This window comes from Bison bison, unplaced genomic scaffold, assembly GCF_000754665.1.
Source record: "Bison bison bison isolate TAMUID 2011002044 unplaced genomic scaffold, Bison_UMD1.0 scf7180017864259, whole genome shotgun sequence".
Taxonomy (NCBI): domain Eukaryota; kingdom Metazoa; phylum Chordata; class Mammalia; order Artiodactyla; family Bovidae; genus Bison; species Bison bison.
Genome location: NW_011494831.1, coordinates 6,605,139 through 6,617,908, shown reverse-complemented (window position 1 = coordinate 6,617,908; position 12,770 = coordinate 6,605,139). Strand labels below are relative to the sequence as shown.

Sequence of the window (12,770 nt, the reverse complement as noted above, 5' to 3'; positions counted from 1 at the left end):
AATGATATTGTTAATGAAATTGAAGTGAAAATGAAGCAGTTCAAGGAAAAAAAAAATCTGAGAAAACACTGTAATTAAAACCATTATGCAGGACAAAGGCTAACAGAGTTTTGCGAAGAACACACTGATCATAGTAAACACCCTCGTTCAACAACAAAAGAGATAACTCTACACATGGACATCCCCAGATGGTCAATACCAAAATCAAATTGATCATATTCTTGCAGCCAAAAATGGAGAAGCTCTATATAGTGAGATAGAATAAGACCTGGAGTTCCCTGTGGCTCAGATCATCACCTCCTCATTGCAAAGTTCAGGCTTAAATTGAAGAAAGTAAGGAAAACCAGTAAGCCTGTCAGGTATGACCTAAATCAAATCCCTTATGATTATACAGTGGAGGTAACAAATAGATTCAAGGGCTTAGATCTAATAATAGACAGAATGCCTGAGGAACTATGAACAGAGGTTTGTAACATGTTACAGGAGTAGGTGACTAAAACCAACCCCTAGAAAAATAAATGCAAAAAGGCAAGGTGATTGTCTTGCCTTACAAATTATGAGGCCTTACAAATAGCTGAGAAAAGAGAGGCAAAAGGCAAAGGAGAAAGGGAAAGATATACCCAGCTGAATGCAGAATGTCAGAGAATAGCAAGGAGAGATAAGAAAGACTTCTTCAATGAGCAAATCAAAGAAATAGAGGAAAACAATGAAAAGGGAATGACTGGAGATTTCTTCAAGAAAATTACAGATATCAAGGGAACATTTCATGCAAGGATGGGCACAATAAAGGAAAGAAATGTTATGGACCTAACAGAACCAGAAGAAACTGAAAAGAGGTGGCAAGAATACACAGAACTGTACAAAAAAAAAGGTCTTAATGACCCAGATAACCACGATGGTGTGATCACTCACCTAGAGCCAGACATCCTGGAGGGTGAAGTCAAATGGGCCATAGGAAGCAGTACCACAGACAAAGCTAATTAAGGTGATGAAATTCCAGCTGAACTATTTAAAATCCTAAAAGATGATGTTGTAAAAGTGCTGCACTCAATATGCCGGCACATTTGGAAATTCAGCAGTAGCCACAGGACTAGAGATGTCAGTTTTCATTCAAATCCCTAAGAAGGGCAATGCCAAAGAATGTTCAAACTACCATAAAATTGCAGTCATTTCGCTTGCTAGAAAAATAATGCTCAAAATCCTTCAAGCTAGGTTTCAACAGTACATGAACCAAGAACTTCCAGATGTACAAACTGGATTTAGAAAAGGCAGAGGAAACAGAGATCAAATTTTCAACATCTGCTGGATCATAGAATTAAGCAAGGGAATTTCATAAAAACATCTACTTCTGGTTTTTTTACTACACTAAGACCTTTGACTGTGTGGATCACAACAAACTGTGGAAAATTCTTAAAGAGATGGAAATAGACCATTTTAACCGGCTCCTGAAAAACCTGTATGTAGGACAAGAAGCAACAGTTAGAACTGGACATGGAACAGCAGACTTCAAAATTGGGTTCAAAATTGGGAAAGGAGTATGTCAAGTCTGTGTATTGTCACATTGCTTATCTTAACTTATATGCAGAATACATGCGAAATGCCAGGCTGGATGACTCACAAGCTGGGATTGTGAGAGAGAAATATCAATAACCTCAGGTATGCATATGATACCATGTAATGGTGGAAAGCAAAGAGGAGCTAAAGAACCCCCTAATGGAGTAAAAGATGAGAGTGAGAAAGTTAGCTTAAAATTTAAAACTCGACATTCAATAAATGAAAGTCATGGCATCCAGTCCCATTACTTCATGGCAAACAGATGAGGAGAAAGTGGAAGCAGTGAAAGATTTTATCTCCTTGGGCTCCAAAATCACTGTGGATGGTGACTGCAGTAATGAAAAGAAAAGATGCTTGCTTCTTGAAGCTGAAGCTCCAGGACTTTGGCTACCTTATGGGAAGAAATGACTCTTTGGAAAAGACCCTGATGTTTTGAAAGATTGAAGGCAGAAGGAGAAAGGAACAGCAGAGAATGAGATGGTTGGACAGCATTACCTACTCAATGGACATGAGTTTGAGCAAACTCGGAGAGATGGTGAAGGACAGGGAAGCCTGGAATGTTGCAGTTAATGGGGTCGCAAAGAGCCAGACATGACTTAATGAATGAACAACAGCAACAATACAAACATTAAGTATTTCTATTATAATTCTAAGTTATTTCTTAAAATGAATAAAATGTTACCAAATCTTTCTTCTTATATATTATTTATAATTGATAAGTGACTTATGCATCAACTCAAACTACTAATTTAGCAATGTTTCTTCCAAAAAAGATCATTTGATAATAAAATTTCTAAATGGTTTGAATTTATGTTGGCTTCCATATAAAATTATAGTTTATTTGAAATTCTGTTTAATATAATAAAATGATTTCAAGAATATATTTAACTATATATTACATTTAATATGATAATAATTGTGATATGAGACCTCATATATTGGCAATAAATCAAGTTACTCTTAAATGCCCTTATGCATTTTATTGACTTATATAGTCTTTAAATCAACTTATTTATCCTAATATCCTCTTCCAAAATATTTATATAGAGTAAATTCATGAAATTTTGTCACAGTCTTGTTCTTCATTAGCCTCAAAAAACTTATGTTTTAAATTGAATTGAGGAGGTCTTTCTATTCAGAAGGCTCTTTTAAAAAAAATATTTTGATGGACATTTTTAACTAAAACCAAATATCATTTGTTGTCAAGAGAACCATATTGTCCTCCAGGTTCATCCATGTTATTGCAAATGGCAGAATAATCATTTTCAAGGCTAAATGATATCCTATTGCATATATCTGCCATAACTTCTTTACTCATTCATCCATTAATGGAAACTTGGGTTAGGACTGTATGAGTCCATAGGGTCGCAGAGAGTCGGAGATGACTGAACAACTTTCAAATAATACTATTTTTCAAATAATATTTGATTTCCAAATAATATTATTTTTCAAATAATACTGCAATGAACATGGAAAGCACATATCGCTTTGAGGTATTCATTTCATTTTCTTTGGATGTATGTTCTTAAGAGATATTACTGGATAATATGGTGGTTCTGTCTTTAGATTTTTTTTAAGGAAACTTCATTCTGTTTTTCATAATAGCTGCACCAATATATATTCCAACCAATAGTATACAAGTTTTCTGTGGTTCCATAAGAGTTTTAGGAACTTTTTTTTTCTATTTCTGTTTAAAAAAAAAAATGCCACAGGTATTTTCAGAGAGGATGCATTGACTCTAAAGATCACCTTGGGTAGAAAAGATATTTTAACTGTACTAATTCTTCCAATCCAAGAATGTAAGATGTCTTTCCATTTATTTGTGTCCTCTTTAATTTCTGTCATCAGTATGTTGTAGTTTTCAATACATAAATCTTTCATATATTTTGCTAAGTTTATTCTTAAGTATTTTATTATTTTTGATGCTACTGAAAATGAGATAATTTTATTAATTCCCTTTTCTGGCAGTTCATTGTTAGTGTGTAGAGACACAGATTAATTCAGGAGCATGGTTCCAACTTCAAGGGCTCCACTCCCAAGAATATCTCATAAATTTAACCCATTGCAGGGGGAAAATGTGGGAGTCTTTATTATTTAGATGTCTATAACTTTGTGAATTGAAGGGAATCTGTACTCAGTTTTTACTTCATTATTTACTAGCTGACATTAGCCAAAACTTTCTTTTCTGTGAACCTCATGAGTTAGTATTTCTGTATTTTTATAGAGTTCTTAAAGATTGAATGAAATAATGCAAGCTTTCTTTATTTTTTTCAGTTAAAGATATTAGTTACTCCTGTGTTTCAAGCAGGGCCCATTCCAGTAAGAAAACACTTTAATACCTAGAAACATTACTACCATTCTCTGAACTTCTTGTTTGGTCTGAGCTCAGCATGTGGCTGGCATCCAAGAAATCCCAGTTCTTCCACAGTTTCTTCATAAAATCTTTTCTTTACTTTGAAGTAAAGCTGCTCAGTCATGTCCAACTTTTGCGACCCCATGGATTGCAGCTTACAAGGCTCCTCTGTCCATGGAATTTTCTAGGCAAGAGTACTGGAGTAGGTTGTCATTTCCTTCTCCAAGGGATCTTCCCAAGCCAGGGATGGAACCGGGGTCTCCCGCATTGCAGGCAGATGCTTTATTGTCCAAGCCGCTTCCCTTGTGGCTCAGCTTGTAAAGAATCTGCCTGCAATGTGGGAGACCTGGGTTCAATCTCTGGGTTGGGAAGATCCCCTGGAGTATTCTGGCCTAGAGAATTCCACAGACAGTCTACGGGCTGCAAAGAATTGGGCACGATTGAGCAACTTTCATTACTTTATTTCTAGTGAGTTGTAAGCATCTGGCAAATCCACATTCAAATAAAGTATTAAAGATAACTACTTTTTAAAAATAATTTGCCATTATCTTTCCTTAAGTAAGCCTCCATTTGTGCAAATGAGTATGCGTGACAGCATCTGCAGATGTGGTATGAAATATTGTAGGCTGAAGGTAGATAGCTAAAGTACCATCAGGTAATTTAATTAAGACTGTTTTCTAATTGTTCTGTTTGGATTGTTCCTATACTTGAAGAAGGAAAGTTGGGAAATTCTTCAGCCATAATTCAATCAGGCAGCACATTCTTTATTTTCAATTAGTTGGATATTTCAGAGGAAAATGGTTTGGGTTTAAATTGTTGAATAAGAGGCTGATTTACATATCAAGATTATTTTTCATTTCCATTAAAATTGAAGTAGCTTTAGGTTTAGTTGTCATATTGCACATTATTTTGGCTATGGTGCCATTATTGCAACCTTGCATTATTATTGCTGTATGTTTTAAATTTTTCTTAGAAGACTATTGCAATGTTTGTATTAATTTAACTTATTGTAATTAAAATTTGCCAACAGGAGAATTTCACTGTGGATTTGAAGATGGTAACATTTGTTTGTTCACCCAAGATGATACAGATAATTTTGACTGGACAAAACAAAGTACTGCAACAAGAAATACAAAATATACTCCAAACACTGGACCTAATGCTGATCGGAGTGGCTCCAAAGAAGGTATGAGGGTATGAAATGGTGTGTTCATATCAATCATACTCTAGCCTGGACTTTTAAAAATGCTATTATGCTAAATGTGAAATGCAAGAGAATGTTTAGCTATAGATTTAAATATTTTGGAATAAAACATGAAATTTTTTATGTACCATATCAAGTATTCAGTTATTTCCAAAGTTTGTAATCATTAATTTTCACCGAGAACTTACTGACCTGTATAAAGAGATTAGGAATTTTTTTGACAATTCAAGTTAAAAATTCCAGTTTTGCCTCATTTTTATACATTTTTAAATTTTTATTTTTAATTATGTATATTATTTATTTTTATATTATGTTTGCATATATCGATTTTATAAATAAGATGCAGACTCCCCTATCAATTTTACTATTAATATATATGAAAATTCTAACCTCTCAGTGATTTTAAATTTCATGTCACCTACTAATAATTTGTCTACACATTTTGTCTTTTCAAAGGTTTTTATATGTACATTGAGACATCTCGACCCAGACTGGAAGGAGAAAAGGCTCGACTTCTCAGCCCTGTTTTCAGCATAGCTCCCAAAAACCCTTATGGACCCACAAACACTGCGTATTGTTTCAGCTTCTTTTATCACATGTATGGGCAACATATAGGTGAGATGGCAAAAATTACTGTTTCTTCTAAAGTAAATCATAATTTGGAACAAAAAGGTTCACAAACACATAAGATGAAGTCAATTTTAGTCAAAGAATATCATCATTAAATTTTTAATGGCTCAACTGCACATTGACAATGAGATGCAAAGAATGTTAGCCCATCATGTTCTGATTTCCCAAATTTAGATTAGAATTTGAAATTTGGGGGCATTACCTCCGTCCTCTGGAATCCTAATTTAGGCCGACCTAAATTAGGTTAAGTTCTTCATGAGATCTTCTTGGGACTCAATACCAGCATAATTTACACTGTTTCTTTCCAAAGAAATGTGCTTGGATAATGACTCAATGTATATTAATGACCGTGAAAAGCAATATTGTCACATTTGGAAGACAAGTGCTTTTAGCAATATGTACACATTTGAAATATTGGTGTGATAGCTTCTTGTTTGTAAAGTGTGCCTAACATACCTAGTAGGATTTAAGAATATCCTTGATCCTGAAAAACATACAAAGTTGAAGACACACTCCCTTCCCTTAAAGATCCTAAGAGTAACAGAGGCTAAGATGAGTAATTACACAATCATGCTAGGCAGAATACCACATAACCTCAAGAAAGAACCTAATAAACTTGTTAAGAGTAGGGAGGTAGGGGACAGAAGGAGTTCATACAGATCTACAGTTCTTTATGTGTAATTATAAAATCAAACCAACTGAACACAAACTGTTTTAAATTTAATTATTTGGCCACCACTTTCTAGCCTGATCTGCCTATGTTAGAATATAAGACCTGAACTGATATAAACCCATGTATAGTCTTTATTTATCCAAATGAATATGAACATATATACTATTTTCAGCAAAAATATTATTGTGTTTAATTGTGGGATTCTGTTTTAGTTCTTAAGAACTAAAGAACTAAACTTTAAGAACTAAAACAGATTATATATTACATAAGACACACTCTTAACTATAAAATAAGATAAAATTCTGAATGGTGAAGCATATCTAGCTCTACAGAGCTTGGCACAGGACTGTGGATCTTTATCTATTTGGAGGATAAGGCAGTGCCTTGGGACAAAGGGAAACGTTTCTCTATGAAGGAAGGGTGCATTTTCAATAGACAGAGATAAGCATAGGGAAGATTGTTTTTGTTCAGTCGCTCGGTCATGTCCAACTCTTTGCGACCCCATGAAGAGAAGGGCACCAGGCTTCCCTGTTCTTCACCATCTCCCAGAGCTTGCTGAAACTCATGTCCATCGAGTTGGTGATGCCATCTAACCATCTCATCCTCTGTCGTCCCCTTCTCTTCCTGCCTTCAGTCTTTCCTAGCATCAGGGGCTTTTCTAATGAGTTGACTTTTTGCATGAGGTTGCCAAAGTATTGGAGTTCAGCTTCAGCATCAGTCCTTCCAATGAATATTCAGGACTGATTTCCTTTAGGATTGACTGGTTTGATCTCCTTGCAGTCCAAGGGACTTTGAAGAATCTTCTCCAACACCACAATTCAAAAACATCAATTTTCTGGCACTCAGGTTTCTTTATGGTCTGACTCTCACATCCATACATGACTAGTGGGAAAACCATGGCTTTGACTATATGGACCTTTGAGGCAAAGTGATGTCTCTGCTTTTTAATATGCTGTCTGGTGTTGTCATAGCTTTTCTTCCAAGAAGCAAGTGTGTTTTGATTCCATGGCTGCAATCCACCATCTGCAGTGATTTTGGAGCCCAAGAAAATAAAGTCTGACACTGTTTCCATTGTTTCCCCATCTATTTGCCAATAAGTGATGAGACCAGATGCCACGATCTTCATTTTTTGAATATTGAGTTTTAAGCCAGCTTTTTCACTCTCCTCTTTCACTTTCATCAAGTGGCTCTTTAGTTCCTCGTTGCTTTCTGCAATTAGGGTGGTCTCATCTGCACATTTGAGGTTATTGATATCTCTCCCGGCAATCTTGATTCCAGCTTGTGCTTCATCCAGCCCGGCATTTCTCATGATGTAATCTGCCTATAACTTAAATAAGCTGGGTGACAATATGCAGCCATTATGTATTCCTTTCCCAATTTGGAACCAGTCCGTTGTCCCATGTCCGGTTCTAACTGTTGCTTCTTGATCTGCATACAGTTTTCTCAGGAGGCAAGTAAGGTGTTCTGGTATTCCCATCTCTTTAAGAATTTTCCACAGTTTGTTGTGATACACACAAAGTCTTTAGCATAGTTAATGAAGCAGAAATAGATGTTTTTCTCAAATTATCTTGCTTTATTTTGTGATCCAACAGATATTGGCAATTTCATCTCTCATTCCTCTGCCTTCTCTAAATCCAGCTTGAACATCTGGAAGTTTTTGATTCATGTACTGTTGAAGCCTGGCTTGTAGAATTTTGAGCATTACTTTGTTAGCGTGTAAAATGAATGCAATTGTGCGGTAGTTTGAACATTCTTTGGCATTGCCTTTCTTTGGGATTGAAACGAAAACTGATCTTTTCCAGTCCTGTGGCCACTGCTTTTTCCAAATTTTCTGGCATATTGAGTGCAGCACTTTCACAGCATCATCTTTTAGGATTTGAAGTAGCTCCACTGGAATTCCATCACCTCCCCTAGCTTTGTTCGTAGTGATGCTTCCTAAGGCCCACTTAGGCCTTAGGAAGGGAAGGCCTTAGGAAGGCCTTAGGCAGGGAAGATTAGGGTCTGGTAATGAAAAAACAAAATGTGGATGTGAGAAATATTAATTGTCTTAATACAAATTTACCAAATCTAAAACTGAAAGTTTGTTGTTTTTCTTTAGTCACTAGGTCGTGGTCAACTCGTTGAGACACTATAGACTGTAGCCCTCCAGGCTCCTCTGTCCTTGGAATTTCCCAGGCAATAATACTGGTGGGTTGCCATTTCCCTCACCAGGGGATCTTCCCAGCCCAAGGATGGAACCTATGTCTCCTGTATTGCAGGTGGATATTTTATCACTGAGCCACCAAGGAAGCCCCTAAAAATATAAACATTTTCCTATAAATTAATAAATTTGTGCACATATTACCAGCTATTATACTTATTTAAGTGAAGTAATCCTTTTAATAAGTTTGTAAAGATGAGCATCACTATCCATCTTTTACAGTTTAAGAAAGTTTAACCTTTGTGAATTTGTATGAATTACAAAATTGTTTATGCTGGTTTCAAATTCATAGCCAAAATTATTAACCAGTATTCTTTACAATGGAGTAGTTGGTGACAAACTCAAAAAAGGAAACTCCTGTGCAGTGAAAAAAAAAATATGCCCTCAACATGAAGTCAGGAAATCTGTGTGGGAATTTGGTTGTAGCACTCAGTCTTTGTAAGAATGTACAGAATTCACTTAAAATATCTGGATCTAGGTCTCCTCATCTTTAAAATATGAATAGTGATTCCTATTTCAGAAATTTGTAGTTTCAGAGCTCCCCTGGCAGTCCAGTGGTTAAGACTGTGCCTTCCAAATGCAGTTGGTATGTGTTCCATCCTTGGTCAGGGAATTAGTAATCCCACATATCTAGCAGCCAAAAAAGCAGAACATAAAAAAACAGAAGCAATATTTTAACAAGTTCAATAAGACTTTAAAAAATGATCACATCAAAAATATCTTTAAAAAATTAAGTATGAATTTTTTTTAAAAAAGACTGTTGTAATTCAAGTTAAATAAGATAATGTACATGAAATCTTCAGATGGTAGACACTCATAATGTTAGGTTACTTTGAATTTCAAAGAGGAGCAATATTAGCAATCATAAAATAATAGCTAATATTTATGAAATACTCATGATGGACCAGGACACTATTCCTAACATGTGATAGATTATTTCTCTTAATCTTTACAATAGACATTTAGACTCATTAAAAATGTTATCCTGTTTTATAGATAATGAAATTAAAATACCGAGAACATTAGTTACCATGCCAATCATATCATAACTGAAAAGTGTGTGTTTGCACTTAGTCATGTCCAACTCTTTGCACCCAACAGACTGTAGCACACCAGATTCCTGTCCATGGGATTCTTCGGGCAGGAATACTGGAGTGGGTTGTCCTAGCCTCCTCTAGGGGATCTTCTCGACTCAGGAATTGAACCCATGTGTAGTGAAGCCATAATACTAATCTGGGAAGCTGGACATGTAGTCTGCCTGCTTCACCTGCAAGGAGACTATTGGAATATCCTGAAAGCTTAGCTGTTTTGTAGTCAGGGAAAACTTACTACAGAGTTTCTACAGACAACATGTATAGTGACATCTATGATTTGAGGAAATAAATCTCGTAAGCATAGGTAAAATTATTGAAAAACAGGATACAGACTGGAAAAGCAATTAAAAAGCTATGAGAATAGTCATGGGTTCACTGCAGCCTAAACTATGAAAGGGAATAAATCTCAACACAATTGCCAGACCATATTATTTATTGTGAGATTACTGTTTTATTACCAGTATAGGATTAGCTTAACTCTAATTCTTCTCTTTAATCAGGTATGATTTCACATACTCTATTTTGACTATATTTCATGGACTTTTTTTTTTCTTTTCTTCCAGTATACCTTGAAACAGGCATATTTTAAAATGGTTTTCAAAAAATAATTTCAAGATGAATATTTTGAATTACTTTAATTGAGCAAGCTATGCATTTACCTTATTTGTGAGGCTGGCTTCCTTCGATTCCCTCTCAAATGTTTTGCATATTTATGCTGAGTTTCAAGATAATTTCAGTATACTTTTAACTTCACCACTGTTATTCTTATGCACTTTATTGTCAATGAATGCCAACTTGTTCTGCAGTTTTGTTCTGATTATTTCAAAGAAAAGGCAGTTCTCCATTTTTTCCATGTTCTCAAAAATCTACTATTTTGATACCTGTGCCATTTCTCTGCTTCCTCAGAGACCCAAAGTTTGCAGGTATTAGGTATATCACTAGGGTCCCCTCTCAGCAGGAACAATCGAGCTGCTAAAATCTAGGCAAAAATACCTGTCGCAGACATTGACTACTCAGTCAATGACAGGTGAGTTACCTCATTAGAAAGATACTGCCTGTATCTAAAACCTTCCCTCTTTGCAAATATTATTCTAAGATGTTCATTCATCTGTTAACTTGGGGTGGAGGGTGGGGGTGGGCATTTATCATCACTGGTTTTACAAACTAGTCTCAGTTTTATCTGTTCTTTTGGAAAACAAGATTCAAAATGATTTGTCCTGGATTTCTAATCACATACTTGGGATTATTACTTCTTGAGTAACCATGAGTAATCTTTGCTCTTTTGGTTGGTGCTAATGGACAGTATATCATTGAAAAGAGTCACAAATTTTTAAATAATACAAAAATGGATGATCAGTTATTCATTATTTATTAAAGTTTCCTTTTTGAAATGAAGTCAAATATGTTATATTACTTATCTATTATTGCTGCATGATAAGATTCTCCCATGTTTCGTGACTTAAAACAATAAAGATTGATGATCTCACATTTTCTGTGGGTCAGGAGTATACATATGGCTTAGCTGAGTGCTTGTAGCTCTGGGTCTCTCATGAGGCTGCAGACAAGCAATCAGGTAGGACTTCAGCCTAAGTCAAAGACTTCACTTGGGGATGATACACTTCTAAGCTCACCTTATAGGATTTTGGCATGTCTCACTCCCTCACAGGTGTTAGACTAAGGATAGTGATTTCTTGCTGTCTGTTGGCCAGAGGCCATTCTCAGTTCTTCACCATATGGACATCTCTCTAAGACTGTCTCATGGCAGCAGACTTCCTCCAAAGCAAGTGATCCATGAGAGAGAGCAAATACACACATGACATTTGTTATAACCTAGTTGCTGGAGTGACATCCTATAGCTTCTGTCTTTTTCTATTTATTACAACTGAGTTGATCATCCCAATTCACATTCAGGGGAGGAAATGATACACAAGTGTTAATCCTAAGAGGTTGAAAACATTGGGTGGCATCTTAGAGATTGTCTGCCACACTTTTACAGTTTCTTGTTAAGTTTTCATCAAAATTGATTTGAGAAAAAAATAAATGAGAGCTATAATGTGTCACCTTTAAACTAACTGTTGATTCATAGGTACATGACACAATATCTGACTATTTGTAATAACTTAAGATTACTACCGCACAATTGCACTCATCTCACACGCTAGTAAAGTAATGCTCAAAATTCTCCAAGCCAGGCTTCAGCAATATGTGAACTGTGAACTTCCTGATGTTCAAGCTGGTTTTAGAAAAGGCAGAGGAACCAAAGATCAAATTGCCAACATCCGCTGGATCATGGAAAAAGCAAGAGAGTTTCAGAAAAACATCTATTTCTGCTTTATTGACTATGCCAAAGCCTTTGACTGTGTGGATCACAATAAACTGTGGGAAATTCTGAAAGAGATGGGAATACCAGACCACCTGATCTGCCTCTTGAGAAATTTGCAGGTCAGGAAGCAACAGTTAGAACTGGACATGGCACAACAGACTGGTTCCAAATAGGAAAAGGAGTTCGTCAAGGCTGTATATTGTCACCCTGTTTATTTAACTTATATGCAGAGTACATCATGAGAAACGCTCGACTGGGAGAAACACAAGTTGAAATCAAGATTGCCGGGAGAAATAGCAATAACCTCAGATATGCAGATGACACCACCCTTATGGCAGAAAGTGAAGAGGAACTCAAAAGCCTCTTGATGAAAGTGAAAGTGGAGAGTGAAAAAGTTGGCTTAAAGCTCAACATTCAGAAAACGAAGATCATGGCAGCCAGTCCCACCACTTCATGGGAAATAGATGGGGAAACAGTGGAAACAGTGTCAGACTTTATTTTTCTGGGCTCCAAAATCACTACAGATGGTGATTGCAGCCATGAAATTAAAAGACGCTTACTCCTTGGAAAGAAAGTTATGACCAACCTAGATAGCATATTCAAAAGCAGAGACATTACTTTGCCAACAAGGGTTCGTCTAGTCAAGGCTATGGTTTTTCCTGTGGTCATGTATGGATGTGAGAGTTGGACTGTGAAGAAGGCTGAGCACCGAAGAATTGATGCTTTTGATCTGTGGTGT

The 12,770-nt window shown here is 36.0% G+C and overlaps 1 protein-coding gene across 1 annotated transcript in view; it reads left to right on the top strand.

The window, feature by feature from the left end:
- MDGA2 (MAM domain containing glycosylphosphatidylinositol anchor 2) overlaps positions 1-12,770 on the top strand; it is a 534,959-nt gene that overhangs the window by 484,687 nt on the left and 37,502 nt on the right. The window contains exons 13-14 of the mRNA XM_010848064.1: positions 4,938-5,093; positions 5,568-5,726. Coding sequence (XP_010846366.1) covers positions 4,938-5,093; positions 5,568-5,726 — 315 coding nt within the window. The remainder of the gene's footprint in view (positions 1-4,937; positions 5,094-5,567; positions 5,727-12,770) is intronic.